The sequence below is a fragment of the Balaenoptera physalus genome, assembly GCF_965194825.1.
Source record: "Balaenoptera physalus genome assembly, chromosome: 20".
NCBI lineage: Eukaryota > Metazoa > Chordata > Mammalia > Artiodactyla > Balaenopteridae > Balaenoptera > Balaenoptera physalus.
In genome coordinates, this window is record NC_138901.1 from 24,294,193 (window position 1) to 24,316,368 (window position 22,176).

The 22,176-nt window shown below is 48.4% G+C and overlaps 1 protein-coding gene across 1 annotated transcript; it reads right to left on the reverse strand.

The window, feature by feature from the left end:
* Positions 1-14,874: 14,874 nt before the first annotated feature.
* Positions 14,875-21,805, reverse strand: RSAD1 (radical S-adenosyl methionine domain containing 1). Its single transcript, XM_082440863.1, is given in 10 exon segments — positions 14,875-15,551; positions 15,739-15,842; positions 16,584-16,638; positions 16,850-16,997; positions 17,419-17,482; positions 17,668-18,033; positions 20,440-20,644; positions 20,761-20,894; positions 21,289-21,442; positions 21,444-21,805. Coding segments are annotated over 10 exon segments (1,695 nt in total). The 5' UTR covers positions 21,791-21,805; the 3' UTR covers positions 14,875-15,433.
* Between the last annotated feature and the right edge of the window lie 371 nt (positions 21,806-22,176).

Below are 22,176 nucleotides of genomic sequence, written 5' to 3' on the forward strand. Positions count from 1 at the left end.
TGGGGCCTTCTCACACTGTTTCAGTCCTTGGAGATGCCGCCCTTGACCCCCAATTTAAAGTAGCCTTCTTGGGCTTCCCTGGTGGTGCAGTGGTTAAGAATCCGCCTGCCAATGCAGGGCACACGGGTTCGAGCCCTGGTCCGGGAAGATCCCACATGCTGCGGAGCAACTAAGCCCGTGAGCCACAACTACTGAGCCCATGTGCCACAGCTAGTGAAGCCCACGCGCTTAGAGCCTGTGCTCTGCAGTAAGAGAAGCCACTGCAATGAGAAGCCCGCGCACCGCAACGAAGAGTAGCTAGCCCCCCGCTCGCTGCAACTAGAGAAAGCCCACGCCTGGCAACAAAGACCCAATGCGGCCAAAAATAAATAATAATAAATAAAATAAATATTAAAAAATCTTAAAACAAAGTAACCCTCTCTGTTATCTCAACTTTATAAATGCACCCAGTATATTTTTTTCCAGAGTCCTAACGCATTCTGGAATTATTATGTTTGTTTAAGTGGTTGGCTGCTGTCAAGCTCTCTGAGAGAATATAAACGCTGTGAGAGCAGGGCTGGCTTGTCCTTTGTCCCCAGCCCAACTCAAAGTTTAGCACATAGCAGTGGCTCAGAAACTGTGTGTGGAATAATGAAGGGACTCTAGAGCGGGACAGAACTGGGTTCCAATGTCAGCTTTCCCTGTTTCCTAGCTGTGTGTTCTTGGGCCAGTCCCTTGACCTCTCTGAGCTACAGTTTTCTCACGTAAAATGGAGGTCATAATGCTTCCCACACAGGGCCACTGTAAGGGTTAACGGAGTATGCATTTAAACTACCCAACACAGTACCCTCCATAAACTGTAGGGACGTCTCAGTCAATTCTCAAAATCATGCCAGGGTTGGGGAGATGCACTGTGTACCCATTTTACAGATGGAAAAACTGAGCTCCACCAAGGAAGAGGATATAAGTCGACTAACCAGAAGCACAATTTGAACCTGGTTCTCCCAAGTCCAAGGCCAGGGCTCTTTGGACCCTGTCTCCTGGGACATTTCTGAGCTTTGCTGCAGTATACCCCAGACAGAGGAGGAGCTAGGGAGGATGCCAGTAGGGCTGTTCACTCCCTGGGCTCCCTATGTGTTCTCCACTACTGGGCTTCTCCCAGGGGCATAGCCCCTTCTCCATGCCCCTCTAGACCTTCCCTCCTCTTATGATTGACACATCCTCCATGACCAGCCCCTCCTCTCCTGCTCTCAGTGGCCTAGGCACCAATCTCCTTCCACCCTCCAGGGAGTCCCCAGTTCAGTTCACTTCATGAACGTTTACTGAACGTTTATGATACTCCAGGCTGGGGACTGTGTCATCTGGGCCCTCCAGGAAGCAGACAACAGATGGAGATAGGAGTGCAAGAGGTTTATTGTGAGAAGGGGTGGGGGAGGAAGCAGGACCAGGCTGGGAGAGCCTCAGACTGTGTTGCAGATCTGACAAAGTCTTGGCCAACCCAGTGTGGACCTCCAGGAAAAGAATGTTCATTCAGAGGTTGTCAGCTAACTGCCCTCCTTGCAGGAGAACAGCAAGCTCTTTCTTGAAGGGAGATAGGACCAGTTCACATCCATGGCTGCCACTGGAACTCTGAGATATGGAGGAAAGTAAACATCTCCTCTTGTTCTTAGGAGCTTAGGGTCCACTCTGGCGCACAAGACAAACACTCATGAAACTCTTATCCATGCAGTCAGCTTCCGGAAGGTCTTGGAATTTTGGGAAGTTATACAGCTGGTGGGTAGCCTGGCTGGGAGTGGGAGAGAGGCCTGAGGGCTGTTCAGGGAGGGTACAGTGTAGGTTAAAGGACAAGGGAAGAAGGGAGCGGGAGAGGGGCGTGGTCAGGCAGGTACACAACCTGGCAGGGCTCTGCCACCAGCCCCTGAGTGACCTTGGGCAGGTGCCTCGCCTTTCTGTGTCTCCATATCACCATCCTCATCATGAAGTTATTGGACCAGATCTGAGCTGGTTAACCTTTTGAGAATCTGATGAAAGCTAGGAAACTTCTCCCCAGAAATGTACATTTGATTTTATTTTAATTGTGGTAAAATACATGTAACATAAAATTCACCATTTTAATGAACACAATTCAGTGGCACTTAGTACATTCACAATGTCGTGTAACCATCACCATTTTCTAGTTCCAGAACTTTTTCCTCATCCCAAAAGAAACCCTGTATCCAGTCACTCCCCATTCCTCCCCACCCCTCAGCCCCTGGCAACCACTTATTTACTTTTCTGTCTTTTTTGATTTGCCTATTCTGGATATTTCCTATAAATGGAATGGTACAATATTTGGCCTTTTGTGTCTGACTACTTTTACTAGGTATAATGTAAAGGTTCATCAATGTTGTGGCACATGTCAGTACTTCATTCCCTTTTATGGTTGGACAATATTTCATTGTATAGGTGGTATACCATATTTTGTTTATTCATTCATCTGCACATTTGGTTTTGCATATGATTTTGCACTCAGTTCCAGGGATTCCCTGAAGTTCACTTGCGTGGCCCTGGCGTGGGGTGGGCTGAGCTCAGGGTGCTTTAGAAAAAGAGTTGGGCCATCTGAAAGTGGGTTTCCAACTCTAATGTATGTGCTCATGGGCTAGGGATTAATCACAACTTGGGAAAGGCAGGATGTAAATGCCAGGCGAACCTTCTTAGGGGAGTAGCATTTGAGGTGGGCCGCTAAAGACAAGAGTTCAACAGGCAGGTCGGGTGGCAGGCACTCCACGTGAGGACACAGCAGGAGCCGATCCCAGAGGGGATAAAGCACAAGTTCAGGGGACAGTGTCATTTAGCCACTGCAGTCTCCTCCTAGCACGGCAGCTCTGAGCAATCTCCTCAAGCCCGGAGAGGATGAGGTGGCTGGTTTGATAGAAGACATGACATCAATTATTGCTTCATGTCTCTGTTTATTTCCACGCAGCCAGGTGCCAGGCCTGTGGGCAGCTACTCTTTGCCGAGGCTAAACAGCCTCCCTAAATAGAAAGTGTGTTTCTTCCACAGGCTGCATCACCCCTTTCCAGGGACAGCCACCCTCCCAAAGCCTGAGGCTGCAGCAGTCTGTCTGAAGACCCTCGCATCTAGCTCACCCCCTTCAGGTCTGGCTCCCTCCTCCTAGTCCATCCTAAAGCTTGTCTTACCTCCACATACACGCCTGTCCCTGTCCCCTATCATCTGCATCGCCCCCCTCCTTACATCTGGCCTTCCCCCCACACAGCTGGCTCACTCTCCACATCTGTCTCATTCCCCTTAAAATCTGGCTGCCCCCTGAAATGACTCATCACACCACTCCCCTTCTTACTAGAAACTTGCTCAGCTAACATGCAGCAGGAGTCTCACATACTTCTTGGCCCTGAAGTCAGGCCACAGCTGGACACTTCCCAGGATGAACTGACTTCAGCTTCAGGAATGATGCTCAGACCCCGGGCACCACCTCCAGGCTCAAATTGCTCTTCCTCCCTTCTGGGGAAGGACGCAGGGGAAATGTTTTGGAGGCCACATAGAATAGGGGTTAGGAGCAAGGGGTCTTCAGAGTAAAACATGGGTTTGCATCTCAACGTTGCCCCGTCCTAGGCCGTCCGTCTCCTCTTTAGGGTGGAACGGTGCTGGTCTCACAGGGTTGCCGTCACCCTCTAATGTCTCATCCTGTTCTGCTCTCCTTAGAATCCTTATCCCAATTTCTGTATGGTCTGTCTGTCTGCCCCCACTAAAGCGTAAGGTCCAAGGGAGCAGCAGCCTTGCCTGGCAGATTCAGGGATGTATCCCAGTTCCTGGAGCGGTGTCTGGTACATGCAGGCCATCAGTAGAGGATAGGGATGGGGGAAACCTAGAGAAACGTCAATGGGTTCATGGTAGCTGCCTTCCAGTACCTGTGGGACAGGAAGAGAGCCTAGCTCCTCCAGAGCAGCAGCGCTCAAAGGCAAAACCGTAAACCACAGTAACACATCCCTGGGAGGTTTGCAGCACGACTTGCCTAAGAATCAGAGCTCCCTCCTCGTGCGGGAGTCTCATCGCAGGCCCTGGGACCATCTGCTTGGGCTGCTGGTAAGGACGTGTCTGAGATGGATGGACATCGAGTTCTGGGGCTCTGGGCTGAGGCTTTCCGCCAAAAGGAAGGTTCTCTGCCCGAGCCCCCATCCTTTCTCCTTGTCCTGATCAGGAGAAGGCTGCTTGCTAGGGACAGGATCCGGGCCCAGGGAACGGCTCCCCTTGGGGCCTTCATCCTCTAGATTGTGGGGGTACCTGCAGAATGGCCCCATTCCACCAGTGAGGACACTGTTCTAGCGGCCCATGGCCTAGAACTGGGGCTGCTGGAGGATGAGGTGGGAGGAGGCCGAATTAAAAGCCCTGGGCCCGAGTTTCTTTCAAGCTGTGCAACCCAGGCCCCATGCCTCCCCCTCTGAGTCTCATCTACTCCCTTGCAGAAGGGGCTCAACACTGTCTTCATTGACTTCCCAGGATCAATGCGAGAAAAAAAGAAAAAAAAGTGTATAAGTACTCTGAAAACTGTACAGATGAAAGGGATTCTAGTTAAGGCCCAGAACCCTCAAACCCACTAGATAATTTCTCTCTTAGTGCAGTAAGCAGAATAATGGCTCCCCAAAGATGTCCACATCCTTATCGCCAGAAGCTGTGAATTTGTTACCTTACAAGGCAAAAAGGACTTTGTAGATGTGATTAAGGATTTTGAGATGGGGAGATTATCGTGAATTATCCAGATGGTCCCAATGGAATCACAAGGGTCCTTCTAAGAGGGAGGCAGGAGGGTCAGAGTCAGAGAAGGAGATGCGATGATGGAAGCAGAGGTCGAAGTGACACGGCCATGAGCCAAGAAAGGCCGCAGCCTTTAGGAGCTGGAAAAGACAAGGAACAGATTCTGTCCTAGAGCCCCCAGAGGAACACAGCTCTGCTCACACCTGATTTTAGCCATTTCAGACTTCTGACCTCCAGAACTGTAAGATAATAAATTTGTGTTGTTTTAAGTCACTAAGTTTGTGGTAATTTGTTATGGCAACAATAGGAAATTAATATAGACAGAGTCATATAAACACTTTCAAATCTGATACTCCAACTCTTTTTCAATATTCCTTCTCAGTCAATGAAAGCATCTGTGGTTACCAAGTTAGCTCAGGACTCCCATGTTATCATTAAGTAGAGCACTGCTTATCCTGAGTTCCATTTTAGCAGAGCATGCCAAACTTGACACACCCAAGTTAGAACCCCTGCTCAATAATTTTCCAGCTGGGTGACCTTGGGCCAGGTCACTTAACTTCTGGAGTTGTGAGAATTAAAGATGATTCCACTCAAAAACTCTTTCCTTTCACAGAAGTTAAGGGTTGTATCTAGGGTTGCCAGATAAAATACAAAATGCCCGACTAAATCTGAATTTCAGATAAAACAAATAGTTTTTTAGTATAACTATGTTCCATGCAATATTTTGTTGTTATGAACTTATTCATTCAAAACTTATTCATTGTTTTATCTGAAATTCAAATATAACTGGGTGTATTTTTATTTGCTAAATCTGTCAACCTTAGTCTTGTTTCAGGTCACATAGCTTGTAAGCAACAGAGCTAAGCCTCAGTCTCAGACCTTTCAACCCCAAGGTCAATAAGCACCCTGCTCCATCACAGGCCTGGCTTTGAGCAGATTAGCTTAGCCACATAGTAGCCTGGATTTACAACCCAACTGAGGCTTCAAAAACAAATGAAGTTTGAGCTTTGAAAATTCATTTCATATCTTAAAAATATATAAAGTGATTATGAAATAAAAATTTAAAACAATAAATGCTTATATTTATTATATATGTACATATGTATAAAGTGTGTAAAATCAACACTGAGTATGAAAAATGAAAGAAAAAACTGCATGCCAAAATGCTTTAACGTATATTAAGAACGTGACTATATCTCTAACATGCCTTTCAGGACTTTTTTCCTTTTGCCTATGTGGACCAACCCATAAGACCAGTGGAGTTTAAATGGCAACTAACCTTACTGGGGGTTTATCATGGACTGGGCAGCCTTCTAAGCACTTTATGTGTACTGACTTCTGTTTTTTAAAATTGAGATATAATTCACACAACATAAAATTTTATATAACATAAAATTTACCCTTTAAAGTGTACAAGTCAGTGGTTTTTACTATATTCACAAGGTTGTGCCACCACCACCACTGTCTAGTTCCAGAACATTTCCATCACCCCAAAAAGGAACTGTATCTCTCAACAGTCACTCCCCACTCCCTTCTGTCTTCAGCCCCTGGCAAATACCACTCTATTTTCTGTCTCTATGGATTTGCCTGTCCTGGACACTTCACAAACAGGAAATCATACAATATGTGGCCTTTCGTGGCTGCTTTCTTTCACGTAGCATAATGTTTTCAAGGTTAAATCCACATAGCACATATTGGTACTTCATCTCTTTTTATTGCTGTATTGTAATATTTCACTGTATTAATATACCATGCTTTATTTATCCATTTATCAGTTGATGAGCATTTGAGTTCTTTCCACATTGTGACTATCGTGAATAATGCTGCTATGAACATTTATTTGTATATAAGTTTTTGTGTGGACATGTTTTTTTTTTTTTTTTTTTTAATTAATTAATTAATTTATTTATTTATGGCTGTGTTGGGTCTTCCTTTCTGTGCGAGGGCTTTCTCTAGTTGCGGCAAGTGGGGGCCGCTCTTCATCGCGGTGCGCGGGCCTCTCATTATCGCGGCCTTTCTTGTTACAGAGCACAGGCTCCAGACGCGCAGGCTCAGTAATTGTGGCTCACGGGCCCAGTTGCTCCGCAGCATGTGGGATCTTCCCAGACCAGGGCTTGAACCCGTGTCCCCTGCATTGGCAGGCAGATTCTCAACCACTGCGCCACCAGGGAAGCCCTGGACATGTGTTTTTTAACTCTCTTGGGTACATATCTAGGAGTAGGATTGTCAGGTCACATAGTAATTCTATATTTAACTCTTTGAGGAACTGTCAGACTGTTTTCCACAGCAGCTGCATCATTTTGCATTCCCACCAGCAGCGTGTGAGGGTTCCAATTTTTCCATGTACTTGCCAACACTTATTTTCCTTTTTTAAAATTATAACTACCTTAGTGGGTGTGAAGTGGTATCTCATTGCGGCTTTGATTTGCAGTTCCTTAATGGCTAATAATGTTGAGCAGCTTTTCATGTGCTTTTTGTCCATTTGTATATCTCCTTTGGAGAAATGTCTATTCAAATCCTTTGCCCATTTTTTAATTGGGTTGTTTGTCTTTTGGTTGTCGAGTTGTAGGAGTTCTTTATATATTCTGGATATTACACCTTTTTGAGATATACGATTTGCAGATATTTTCTCCCATTCTGTGGTTTTCTTTTCACTTTCTTGATAGTGTCCTTTGACACACAAGATTTTTTAATTTTGATGAAACCTAATTTATATATTTTCTCTGGTTGTTTTAGCTATGTGTCCTAAGTTCTTGAAAGTTTACAACAACCATGTGAGGTAGAGCACTCCCATTTTACAGTTGAGGAAATTGGGGTATAAAAGGTGAAGCACCTTGTTCAAGATTAAGCTGCTAACAAGCGGCAGGGCTGAACACAAGCACTCCCACTCCAGGACCCGGGCGGGAATCATTCACCGCTCCTGCGCTCAAACTCAATTTAAGGAGTAGGATCCTTAAATTGTCCCTGGACCTTCAGACCTTATTCAGGATTAGGACAGCCTGCCTGACAGTTGTCATAGCTCACCTTTTATTGTTCATGAATTAATCTGAAGGGTCAGTACAGGGTTGGGGGGGTGGGATACTGAGGGCGGCGGGGAAAAATGGCAGCTTCCCCAGTGATGTAAAGCAGCCTCCGTGAGCCAAGGCCCTGCCCACCTTGTCTCCCATCATGGCTGCCAAGGCCTCAGACAGGGGATCTGGCCTCTCACTTCGGTTCTAATCAAAATAAGAAAGGTCAGCCAAGAAAGTGAGGCCTGTGTAAGCTGGGTCAGGTTCAAGGGCAAGGGGAAGCCCCAAGCTGAGTCAGGGATAGCAGGAATGGAGGTAAGGAGCCCCAAGGTCTTGGAGAGGATGAGGAGCAATGGGCACCAGGAGAGGCCTGATGCAGAGGTAGGGGCAAAGGAAAGGTGCACTCTGGTGGGAGTGTCTCCCGGGTGTCAGGGTCTTGGAGGCAGGTAGGGGCAGCCCCACCTGCATAGGTCAGCCACCTGAGGAACGGGGCCATTCCAGTCTGACCTGCTGGGGGAGGGCAAGGAGCACTGGTCTGAGGAGTCACCCAGTGAGGGACATTCCTCCTACTATGGGCGCCACTGCCTGGAGGCTGTCCTGTGGCCCACACCCACCTGAAAGGCAGCAAGTTCTACACTGGGCCAGGGTGGGAATTTTCCAGAAGCCCAGGGCTACCTACTGACAAGTTTCAGCATCGCAAAGAAATGACAGGTCTCTTTCTGTCTTGTCAGGAACCAGGAATTCTTGCTTGGAGCCTCCTTCCTTAGGGCTAGCATGCCCAGGAAACTAAATCACTATGAAAACACTAATAGTAATAACTACCACTTTGTCAAATGTGCACTTTGTGCCAGGAACTGCACTCGGCTCTTTCCATCCATTCATCCATCCATCATCTCCAACCCTACAAACACCCTGAGGAAGGCATGGTCCCTGCTTTCAGAGGTGAGGAAATGGAGACACACAGGGTGAGTGACTTAAATAAGGCTACCAGCTAGTAATGCTACTGGCCCCTCACGGAGGCATTGCTGTAGCAGTCCCTCAGGCCACACCCCAGGAGCCTGACCGCCACCTAACCTCACCGCCCACCCCCGAGGAAGTAGGAAGAAGGGGCTACTGCTCAGGCTGGTTGTGAAATGGGGCTGTGACCCAAAAGGAAGAGGCAGGGCCAAGTGGTTTCGACAGACACAGTGGCCGAGGGCTGCTGCCTTCTCTCATTCACTTCTCAGAGAGCCCAGCACAGGAAGCAACTCTGACACTGGCTGGTCCAGAGTTTCTGAAAATACGGCTGAGCATCAGGCTCACTGGAGAGCGTTTAAAAATACAGATCCCTGGATACAGAGATTTGGATTCTATAGATCTTAGGGGGGCCCAGGAATGCACATTTCATGGAACCTCTGGTACTTCTGATGCAGAGCCAGGTTTGAGAACCTGGGGCTGGTCCAACCCCTTCACTAAACAGTAGAGAAAAACCCTATCTCAGTTCAGGGAAGTCCTACAGGTGGGAAGCAGCAGAGTAGAGATTTGGTCCCAGGTGGACACAGCCGTCAACATTAGACTGCCTCTCCTGGGAGGAGAAAGCCAACTTGAAAGTTGACCATATTTCTGGAGCCCGGAACTGACAGAAAAAGTCACAGGGCAAAACATGGACTCAAAATATAAATATTTGAAATTTCTAGAAAACTCACTTCCAAAAAAGTAAATATCTATGAAAGATAAAAAGGACAGCATACTGGAAGCAATACTTGCAGTGAATAAGACAAAGAGTTAATATACTTGTAATTATTTATCTACGTAAACAATTCATTCAACTTGATCAGGAAATCATTAAGGCTAAATAAGCAGCTGGCTAAATGAAAATAAGCAAAGAGCTTAAATGTGCACAGAACACAATAGTTAGTAAACAAATATTTAATGGATAACATTTGATTTGTTGATAAACTTTAAAATGTAAATTGAAACAAGGTACCATTAACACATTAGATTATTTTTTTAACTATATTTTTATATATGTACTTATATGTGTAAATTCATAGGAATGGATTGGGGGGACTTCCCTGGCGGTCCAGTGGTTATAACTCCACACTCCCAATGAAGGGGGTTCGGGTTTGATCCCTGGTCGGGGAACTAAGATCCCGAATGCTGCACAGTGTGGCCAAAAAACAAAACAAAAAAGAAAGAAAAAAAAAAAGAAAAGGATTGGGAAGTTGTTTTCTGATTGCCTCAATATCTAGTCTCACCCTTTTTTATTAACCAAGCCCTTCTTTTATGAGGAATGGTGAGGAAGCAGCAACATGCTAATTACCTGGAACACAGACATGATGGCTGGAGCTCCAGGGACTATATTAGACCATGTGGAGATCTTAGGGATGGATGCTATGAAATGAGGATACAGAGCACAGAGCCTGTGTTCTTCATGACCAATGACCATGGGTCCACTATGCTAGCCCTGAAATGCTTTGTCTAGACTTCTTTTATGTGGAAGAAAAATACATTTATTTGCTTAAGCTTATGTTACTTTGATTTTCTGTCATGTGCAGTTGAACCTAAACTTAACTGATACACACATCAAACCTATGTGGAGGTGTAAAAGGGACTATGCTATGGTATTACTTACATTTATTATTATTATTTTTTACATTAAGAATGTATTGATGTATTATTTATATAAGCATCTGTTTTGGAGCCTCAGTGAACTCAGCTTGAGTATGAGCCCCATCACCTCCTATCTATGTGACCTGGGGCAGTTAATTTCTCTGAGCCTGTTTGCCCCTCTGTAAAGTGGGCATGATAATAACAGAACTTATTGAGTTGTTGTGGTGCTTAAATGAATTAATGCAGATAAAATGCTTGGCACCATGCCTGGCTGACAGCTATTACCGTACTACATTATGCTATCACATAGGCACTAGTGGTGGCAGAACCAATTAGAAAAAACCCAGGACATGTTTTTGAGTTAAAAAAAAAAACAAAAAACAGGTTGCAAAACTGGCACATGAGTATGATCCCTTTTGTGAAAAATTATTTTTATTTCTACATAGATATGTATATCTATGCATCAAGAGATGTCTGGAGGGATGGTTGACCAAATGTTGTAGTGGTAATTCCTGGATAGTAGAAGCTTTCTTTCTTCTATATGGTTGAAAAAGAGCATTATTATTTTTTGAGCAGGAAAATTAAAAAAAAAAAAAGGGAAAAGCCCCTTGGAAAACAATATAACAACTCTCACCACGAATCATTAAAGCATCCATACCCTTTGACCCAACCATCTCACTCTTGGGAATTGACCTGAGGAAATAATTCAAATGAAGGAAGAAGCTACATCCATAAAAACATGCACTGCAGCATGATTTATAATAGAGAAAAATGGGGAACAACTTAAGTGCCTTATATTAGGGTAATACTTATTATTCACCCATTGGAATATTGTGCAACAATTAAAATGAGAAAGATGATGACCATGTAAAAACATGGAAAAATGCATATGACAGACTGAGAAGAAAAAGGAGCAGAACACAAAATCAGATGTGTCAGGAGAACAACTGGGCAAAAGTCCTGTATGCATTTGGATGAGGACTGGAAGGGAACACAAACAGTTGAATTTGTTGGGGTCACTAATTGTAGATTTTTTTTTTCTTTTTCACTTAGAATTCTGTCTAATGTTTCTATAATGTTCTTCGTATAATTTTAAAAATTGGCTTTAAAAATCCCCTCAGGGAAAAGAAGAGAAAGCAGGAGGAGGAAAGAGGAGGGAGAAGATGTGGATTCTCCCAGAAGCAGGGTCTGGATGAGAAGAGTACAGAGGCAATCTGAACACATGGGCACAGTCCCAGCTGGATCTTCTACCTGGGTGGCCCCAGAGGCTGCATCCCCTCTGTTCTCTGACTCAAGAGTAATCAGGTGGACCAAAATCGTTGCCTAAGTTAGGGAGACATTACATTAGCTGATAATAAAGTGAGGGTTAAAAGTGTTCTCCAGATTGGAATCATTTGGAAAAATTTATCGTGCTTGCTATTGACGACCAGCGGGCTGGCAAGGGCATGAACTGCCAGGCCTCCTGGAGGGCGGTTTGGCACAGTGTATCCAAACAAAGGAGGTGTGTCTCCTCAGAGTCAGCAACCCCAGTCCTTGGGATTTAGCCTAAACCTAAGAAAATGATCAAGCCAGTGCATAAAAATATTTACATAAGATGTTCGTTACAGCGTTTATAAAAATAAAAAATTAAACCTTCTGTTTCACCAAAAAGGAATTGGTAAACTAAATTTCGGGATCACAATGCAGTGGTACACTAGGAAGCTACACTAAAAAAATAGGATGTAGATACAAATTTGACATGAAAAAATGCCCACCACATCTGGGGTAGAATAAGAAGGCTCCAAAGCAAGATGTGTATTTTCCCCTTTTTGTTAAGAGTGTCTATCTAAAGATGTTCATTTGCATGTAAGAATTTCTGCTAAGATACAGACCAAGATCTAAAAGAAGTTAATCTTTGAATGGTGGGATTACAAACTGGATCAAGGAGTTTAGTCTCAATTGTATTGTTGCAGTAACAAACAACCCCCAAATCTACTGGTTTACAGCAGTGAGTGTTGCCATCCCACTCCTGCTCCTGTCTCTGGTGGTCGGCCGCTCCTCTGCCCGAAGACTTCTTCACTCTAGGACCCAGGTGGACGGAACAGCCTCTATTTGAACCCTGCAGGTCTCTGTGGTGGAGGAAGGAGATGGTGGACCACCCACTGGCTCTTACAATCTGTGCCGGGCAAGTCTTATGGCCCTTCCCAGGTTCAATGGGGCAGGGATATATAATGGTAAACATTTTGAACAATAAAACAAGCTACGACATAAGTTATTTCATCCCTTGTCTTAGTCCATTCAGGCTGCTGTAACAAAACTACGACAGCCTGCGTAGCTTAAATAACAATACATTTACTTCTCACAGTTCTGAAGGCTGGGAAGTCCAACATCAAGGTGCCAGGAGATTTGGTGTCTGGTGAGGGCCTGATTCCTGGTTCGTAGCTGTCTGTCTTCCCTCTGTGTCCTCACACGGTAGATGGGGCCAGGGAGTTCTCTGAGGTCTCTTTCATAAGCACACTAATCCATTCATGAGGGCTCCATCTTCATGACCTAATCACCTCCCAAAGGCCCCACCTCTGAATACCATCCCCCTAGGGATGAAGTTTCCACATATGAATTCTGGGGGGAACACAAACATTCAGTTTATAGCAATCCTATTACTTAAAGTCCTTTCTTTGCAGAATGCAGTTCTTTCCCAGGAAGTGGATGGTCTCATGGAGATGGGACATGTGGGTTCTCCAGGAGGGAAAATACAGACACCGAGACCAAGCACCAGGCAGAGATGGCAGCTTCAAGCCTGAGGCAGAGCGGCCAGAGAGAGGTCAGGATTTTGCTTACTTTAAGAGACAGGTCAATCAACCTGACCCCACGATAAGAATAAAACAACAATGTGACAGAAAGTTCTAGATGTCCAGAAGTGTTATGCCAGTTCTCTTACTTACTACTTATATGACTTGAGTCAAGTTAGAGGGCCTCTTTGAATGTCCCCATACGTAAAATGCAAATTAAAATAGCTGTCCTGCTTACTTTACTTGGTTGGGCATGGGGGTGGGGGTGGCTCAGTCGTCAGCCGTAAAATTGTCAGCACTCTAGGTGGGGAAGGTTTGGGCCTTCAAGCTGTAACCACACACTCACATACACTACATTTCCCCAAATCCTCTCATCACCTCATCATCAGCGTAGCTTGTTCACCGCTCTTATTTGTGTCCGTATGCTTTTCAACAGGACAGGTGAAAGATGACAACAGAAGTCTCCATAGGGAGGAGGAGAACCCCTTTGATGGATGAGCCCAGGATGGTCTGGACACAGAGGGAAGGACCTCACTCCACTTGGTCAGGTCTGGAATTAGCCTTGTTCCCCTTTTTTCTCCTGATCCCAGCCTCTCAGGACGGAAGGTGACAGGGCTTCTCAAACTGCCTGACCACTACAGTCACTTAGGAAACATTTAAACACTGGGCTCCACCTTCCAGAGACTCTGATTCACCTGGTGAGGGTGGGAGGCTGAGTCACAGAAGGTGACCTGTGCCATCCCCACCTGGCTCCCATCCAGCCCCTCTGCACAGGCCTCGTGTGGTGCCCCAGCAGGGAGGGCCCAGGCATCTCAGGTGGCACGAGCCCTGACAGCTGGGAGAAACCTGAGTGGGCCCAGGTTATCTGATGGCGCACCTGCTCCGGCCCCGTGCTCACATCTTGAATATCAAGATCAGGGGAAGGCTCAAGAAGAGGCTCCCCAGGCAGCACAGGTCACCCTGTAAGCTGCGTCGGGGCCAAAGGAGATAGTAAGAAAAAAGCATTTCCCCTTTCCTGCTCCCAGTCCCTCAGAACCAAATGCACTGCAGGCTTCCACAGCCCATCTACACACCTTTACTGATAACCCTGGAGTTTATCTCTTCACACATCTATCAACATGGTGGTGAGTTCCTCGAGGGCTGGGACAGGTCTTACTCTTCTCTGCATGCCGCTCAGAGCCTGGCACACTATTAGTGCTTGCTGAATATTTCATAAATAAACGAGAGGGAGTTAACACTTACCATGTTACCACAGGTCAAAGAAGGACTGATATTCACACCCACCAGGCACATGGGAAATGCACGTGCTCACCTCTGAGGGTGGGGGGAACCCTATCCTTAGTCACCCAGCTAGAGACTGAGCTTAGCATGCCCTGATTTGCAAGGGTACTAAATTACCTTTGACATCAGGGCACCCTTTGATATGATAAGTTATGGAGCCTCTTCACAGGAAAATGCTCCCTCCCCACCGCCCCCCAAACCCTGCACAGAATTTATAGGTTAAGGGTATCAGACCTTAAAAAAAAGGGGAAGCTCTTTTTTCAATGGATGCATGCCAGATAATGAACATAGATGGAACGACAGAGTCAGAAATTAACATTTTGCAACCCCCAATCTAATCATTGATTTAGGCAAGGATCATTGATGAATGCTAAGATCACTGGGAAAATGACTGCCAGGAAGGAATCTCAGCCCTAGACTAAGGCTCAAGCCCCCAAATCAGGATCCCACACTCCAGGAAAAAGCCCAGACAAAGGATAAGACCACAGTCAAGGCAGGCTCCAGATGGGTTTATTAAAGCCAGGGGAGAATTACCAGGCTCTGATCTTTCCTGAATTCTCCCCTCCCCTTTCCCTCTTGGTTCCCCCCACCTTCACTCTCTCAGGGGAAAAGGCTGCAGTGGGAGGGGACTGGGGGCCACTCTGGAAGTACCGTGAGGCTCCTGACACCCAAACATATCCTGGCTGCCGAAAGAGAAGAGGCAAGGCTTGCTGTGATCTCTCCCACTGTTCTCAGAGTCCAGTGGGCTGCCGTGCTGGATATACATGTCCCGTCCTGTCCTGCAGGAGCAGGAAGCCCGAGAGCTCTATTTCCCAGAATCTCTTGCCAGCCAGGATTTGTTCAGAGTCTACTGATGAGAGGCAGCCACAGAGACCATTACTGCTTCTCTGGCAGTGGTGGGTACACTTGATGCCAGTTCCCAGACCAGAAATGTCCTCCCATCTGCCTCACTGTAGCGATTCCCCTGGGGATGCCAGGATCGGGCAGTGACCAGAGCCGGGACAGCACCTGCCAGTGGAGATGGCAGTGTCACTGGGACACAGGAACATGTGGTTATCCTCCTGGCACAGGGGAGGGAGTTCTCTGCTGCCAGGCCTCTTGGAGCCGAGATAGAAGGGTCGGCAACATAGAGTCCAGCACGGCCAGCCCCTCCCAGGAACACCGAAGACCCCTGGAAAAACAAAGAGGCCAGGCTGTGACTGTGCCCTCTTACCAGTTTCAATCATCACCCTCCACCAGCGCCAAGGCCCTGGCACCCACAGGCCCCTCCTTGTCAGTCTTTCTCACCTCTCTCTGGTCTGTGGATGTGTCGTCAGGGTTCCCTGGGTCCCCAAACCACCTCCCCCCACTCAACACACCTGTGATCCAGCAGCAAGAGGCCCTGCTCCAGCAGCTCCTGCACCTCCTCGTCGGCTACAAACAGGTCCCACAGGGTCAGCTGGGGCTCAAACTGCTGCCAGTGCTGGGGAGACCAGAAGGGGCAGAGATGCAGGGACCACAAGGTGGGGAGCTGGCGGGGCTATTCTAGGCCACCTGTCTGGGGGTGCAGTGAGGGATGAGGGGTGGGTCCAATCCCACACAGGGATCTCAAAACTGACTGTCATGCACACCAGGACCAGGCCAATGGACCAGCAGGGAGGTGGGCACCTTCAGTCCTATTCCATGTTCAGGCCAAACCCAGCTCCCAGCCAAGCCAGGTCTCCCTTTGCTCCTCCCCTCTCCCTGTTCTGGTCAGAGTATGGTCAGCCCCAGCCAGAGCTCTATGGCTCTGACTTCATCCAGAGCACTTCTGAGCTTGACTGATCTTTATCTACTGCACTTCCTATCTGAGCTTTCAGCTCTGCTTTAAAAATATTTGAAAACTCTTAATCTAGTCTATTCCCTTAGATGACTGAGAAAGTTGAAATTCAGAGGTGAAAGGACGTGTGCCTAAGGTTGCAGCAGATGGGGACTAGAGCCCGGGTCTCTGCAGCCCTAGTCTAGGGTTCTCACCATTGCCCTCCGCTGCTCATTGCTCCTGCCCATCAGGCCTCTGCTGGACCAAGGCCCTCCCTCTAGCTGCCAGTCCCAGAGGAATGGGAGAGGGGTGTGTGTGTGTGTGTGTGTGTGTGCGCGCGCGCGCGTGTAGAAGAGAGAGTGAGACAGAGTGATTCTGCGAGGCCTAGGAGGAGAAAGCGGCGTGCCAGACCCCTTGACCTCTTACCTGGTGAGTGATCCCCACGTCTGTGCGTAGTCCCATGGCCAAGACTTCCTCCAGACTGAAAGAAACACCAATAAGGGGTCTTGGAGAGGAGACTTGTGCTTCTCCCATTCTTCACACCCTATGCTGGGATGTGCGTATGGGGGGTTTATGGGGATCACGCAGTATGGGGCGGGGAGGGGGCAGGGCAAGTCGGGAAACAAAGATGTGCAGGTAGGTGGTTCTTGGGATAGAGGGGAAGCCTGAGGGAAGAGCCCTCGGGTGCTCACAGCGCCAGCTCGCCCAGGGGGACACGCCTCCGGGTGCCGTGACCAAACAGCGTCACCTCCTTCATCCAGCTGTCCGGCTCCAGGGTCTGGATCCGAGCCTCTCGGGTGTGGCCCCCAGCCCCCTGGGGTATAAATCGCCCATGGGCTCCTGACAACATCAACAACCACCCCCGCTTTAATAGTAGCTAACACTGTGTGCTTGCCAGATGTTCAATCAGTGGTTCTCAAAGTGTGGCCCCTGGACCAACAGCATCTCAGATGCCAGAAATGTAAATTCTCAGGCCCTGTCCAATTCCAGAAATTCTAGAATTTGGTTGGGGCCCAGTTGGGTTTTAACAAGCAGTCCAGATAATTCTGATGCACACTAAAGATCAAGAACCACAGTGCCAGGCACTATACCAAGTGCCTCAAAATACATACCTAACAGCTCTACAAAATAGATAGTATTTTTTGCCACACTTTACATATGAGGAAACAGAGGCTTGGAGAGCTTAATAAGTGGCCCAAGAGTACACAGCCATGACACTGCTCTCCTGAGTCATCCCACCTAAGGTTCACAGGGGACTCACCAGGTCCAACGCCAAGGTACTGACCGCACTGCCAGTAAGTCCAGTTGTGGGTACTAAGCGCCCCCTGTGGGAAGGGAGGGAACAGTCGGTGCAGAGAGAAGCGGGTGGGTCTGTCTCTGCTCAGGTAAGGGCACCTGGTTAGAATGTCCCACCATCTCAGGCTTCGGAAGCACCCTTCTCCCCAAAGAGCCACAACTGCCTGGTCACGCCTCAGCCTGCCCATGCCCCACCTTCAGCCACAGGACTTACATTCCGGGCGAAGTTGGAGACCTCATACTGGCGGAAGCCAGCCTCCCGAAGGACTGCCCGTCCCTCCTGGTACATCTCAGCGGCAAGTTCGGGGTCAGGGGCAGGAAGGGCACCCTGCTGCACCTGGGTGAAGACGGCGGTGCCCCGCTCCAGGGACAGCTGGTAGAGGGACACATGGTCATCACAGAGGCGCAGCAGTTTCCGCAGCTGCCCAAGCCACGGCCCCACGTGCTGTGCCGGCAGCCCCAGCATCAGGTCCACAGAAACCCGCCCCGGGAAGTGGCGCCGGGCCTCCGCCAGCATCTGCAGAGCCTCACTGGCCGAGTGTGTCCTCCCCAGCAGCTGGAGCTCAGTGTCATCTAGGGACTGGAGAGAGAGGGTCAGGTGTAAGCACGCAGGCTAGCTCAGAGGGAGACAGAAACACCTGACTGACCTTACTGCAGACACAGATACAGGGGAAAACACAGGACATGGCAGGGGGCTGGAAGGTGGAAGGTCAAGCCAGTAGCAGGGGTACCATTCACTGAAGAGTCACTATGTGCAAAGCATTTCTACGCAGTGTCCAATTTATCGTTATAACCCTCCAACATTAGCTCCATTTTACAGATGACAAAACAAGTTCAGAGATGTTAAGCAGCTTGCCCAAAGTCATACAATGGCGAAGTCAGACCTGGAATTTAGGACTGTCTGATGCCAAAGCCAACCATCCTTTTTTGATTTTACTTTTTACTTTGAAATATTTCGAACCTATAGAAAAGTTGCAAGAAAAGCTCAACAAACACCTTCATTCAGATTCACCAATTAACATTTTGCCACATTTGCTTTGTCTCTCTCTCTCTAAATATACACATATATTATGTTGAATCATTTGAGGGTAAATTATAGACCAGGGCTGTCTAAAACAACTATCTGCGATGATGGAAACGTTCTGTATCTGCATGGTCCAATACAGTAGATACTAATCACGTGTGGCTATTTAAATTTTAAGTTAATTAAATTTAAATAATCACATTCTAGGTGCTTCCTAGCATGTGGTCAGTGGCTACTATATTGGTCAGTGCAGATATAGAACATTTTAGTATAATACGGTAGCCATTGGCCACAGGCTAGTGAGCACTTGCAATGTGGTTATTTAAATGTAAAAAACTTAAATATTGTACTCCTGTACCCCTAAATAATTAAATGTGTATTTCCTAAGAACAAGGACATTCTCTTACACAACCACAATCTAATTATAGAGTTCAGGAAATGTAACACTGATACAATCCCGTTATCTAAGACACAGTCTTATTCAAAGTTGGCCAATTGTCCCTAAATGTCTGCTGTAGTAATTTCCTCTTCCCACCCCAATCCAGGATCCAATCAGGGGTCACACATTGCATTCAGCTATCATTGTCTCTTTAGTTTCCTTTAGTTGAGATCCTCATCCTGCCTTTGTCTTTTATGACATTGACATTTTTGAAGAGTACAGGCTAGTTGTTTTAATTTTCTATTTTATTATTATTTTTTAAATTATTTATTTATTTTGGCTGCGCCGGTTCTTAGTTGCGGCACATGGGATCTTTAGTTGTGGCATACGAACTCTTAGTTGCATGCGCAATCTAGTTCCCCAACCAGGGACTGAACCCGGGACCCCTGCACTGGGAGTGTGGAGTCTTACCCACTGGACCACCAGGGAAGTCCCCAGGCTAGTTGTTTTTAAAAATGTCTCTTAGGGAAGGAAGCTGCATGGCGTGGCCTAAATAAATAAATTAATTAAAATGTCTCTTAATAAGTCCTAGAGCTCTCCTGTACATCATTGTGTTTATAGTTAGCAATACTGTACTGTACACTAAAAAACTGTTAAGATGGTACTTCGATCTCATGTTACCTGTTCTTACGATACACACACAAAGTCTCTTAATTTAGGTGTTTCCTCACAATTAGATTCAAGATATGTAAGCATTTGGGGACAGAGTATCTCAGAAATGGTGTGTCCCTCTCAATATATCTCAACAGGACAAAGCCCTGACCCCAAACTCTATGGTAAATGGTACATGTATTTGAAGGAGGGAGACAATACTGGCTATGGAAATATCACGGGCCAACCTGCGAGGAACATGTTTCTCTCCCCACTTAAAAACCTTCAGTGACTCCCTTGTCACCACTAAGCAAAACCCCAAACTTCCTAGTATGGTGCTGAAGACTTCTGGGCCCTAGCTTGCAGCCTTGTCCCCAGCCTCTCCAGTCACAAGGAATGGCTCACAGGTCCCCCAAAACATGAAAGCTCTTCCAAATCCTGTGTCTTTTCCTCCCACACCCTCACCTCTGGTGGACTCCTCTTCCTCATTCAAACATCATGTCCTTCAGGAAGGTTTCTATGATCTTGTCAGACTGAGATGGCCTTCAGGCTGTACTCTGAGAGCATTTTGTAGAGACCCCATTTATAAGCAGACTTAATCATGCTGCAGTGATCTGACCACCTGTCGGCCTCCTCCTGGGTCTCCAATCATGTAACAAATCTTTTTCAAGCACCTACTATGTGCCAGGCACATAGTGCTTGGAACACTGTGATGAACACAAAGGCATACATGATCCCTGCCTCACAGGGCTTGTGGTCTACCACAGAAACAGACAATTAAGTACTTACAAAAGCGTCACCATACACTTTTTAGTGCCTACAGGTTCCTGGCACCCAGAAAGAGCTCAATAAATGTTTGCCCAATGAATGAACGTGATCACCCAGGACAGACATCCTGGGTGCTCTAGGATGAGGTGGGTGAGATGGGTTACCTGGAGGCCAATGGACAACCTGTTGACTCCTGCTGCCCGGAATGCTGCCAGCCTGGAGCTTGGGGCCGAAGTGGGGTTGGCCTCCAATGTGACTTCAGAGTCTGCAGGCAAGTGAGTTGCCTGGGCCACTGCCTCCAGGACAGCTGCCACAGTATGGGGGCTGGCCAGACTGGGGGTACCCCCACCAAAGAACACAGACTCCACTCTAGGGAAAGAGGATGGAAAAGATGAGACGTGGGGGAGCCCTACGGGATGCCTACACCTGTCCTATGCACCGGCCACATAATTCCCAAGACCCTGCCTACAGCCCCCAGTACCCACCGCCGCACCCCACTGAGTTGCAGCAGCGTCTGAGCCTCGGTCACCAGACAGCGTCTCATAGCAGCCTCGTCCACGCCGCGGGGGATGTACTTGTTGAAGTTGCAGTAACTGCAGCGCTTCTCGCAGTAGGGCCACTGGGGGCAGGGGGCGTGTGAACAGGACGAGAGATGACCCCGGGGCTGCCCTGGCCACTTCCAGGGTTCAGTCGCACACATCCCCATCCCCATTCCGAGATCAGTCAACAGTGGCTACCGCATCTAAGCCACGCAACTCCCCAAGGGGATTATTAGTAAGCCCACTTCCATAGGAGGACATTGAGGTTCAGAAGGGAAATCACTTGGTCAAGGTCAACGAGATGGTGAGCACCAGAGACTTCAGGTCTCCGGACCAAGACACTTCCCTGCCAGAGAAAGGGTCACAGACCTCGTCTGGGAGCGGGGAAAGACGGCAGGTGGGCTCGCAGCGCGACAAGCGCCTCCTCGTCTCCGGCCCTCCGCGCCCGAATCTCCGCCTCCCCTCCCCACTCACGTGGACGTAAAGTGCTGCGCGCTGGCTCCCGGGCGTAGGACCCCGGGGTCCTCCCGCGTCCTCCGCGAGGCGGCGCCTCTGGGCCATCTTGGCGGCCTTCACCCAGCCGCGGGCCCGAACCCCGGGGAGCGCCGTGCCGCCCGCTGTGGCGGGGCGGCCCGGTGCGCGGGCCAGGACCCGAGATCGAGACGAACCCAGGGCAAAGCGTCCTGTGTGCGCAGAGCCGGGCCGGGTGGGCCGCCCGGGCGGAAGGAAGGGGGCTGCGTGGCCGCGCCCTGTGTCGGAGCGCCGCCGGGAGGGCTCCGGGCCGCAGCGCCACCGGGAGGGCTCCGGGCCGCAGCGCCACCTGCTGGGCACCGGTGCGCTCACCGCAGCCGCCCGGCCGTCCTTTCTCTGGCGGCGGGAGGGGTGCGGGGAGCTCCGCAGCTTTTGGCACCCCGTCGAGGGCGAGTTCCTGGATCAATCCAGGAACTCTTAGTTCGTTCAATGGGTTCCTGCACATTTTATGTGCCTGGTTCAGAGCTGGGCGCTGGGGACATCGCCCAGATGCATAAGACCAGGGCACAGTACAGATGCATGAGACAGGACGTAAACCAACAAGAGACAACAGGCAACAGATTTTAATTCAGCACTTGCTGGATACCAGGCTGGTGCGCTCCGTGCCGCGAGGCGGGTCTGTTACAAGGGACGTGGAATCAGTGGGGTAGGACAGGGCACTTGGAGTGAATGTTGCAAGAGCAGAAAATCCCAGGGGGAATGGGCTTGGCCAGGAGAGTAGGCTGTCATCTCCGGGGTCAGGCCAACCCCAGGCACCTGCTGTGAGGAGAGTCAGAGATGCTGTGTGTGGGACAGACAGGGTTCAGGTGAAGGGCTGGACAAGCAGGCACC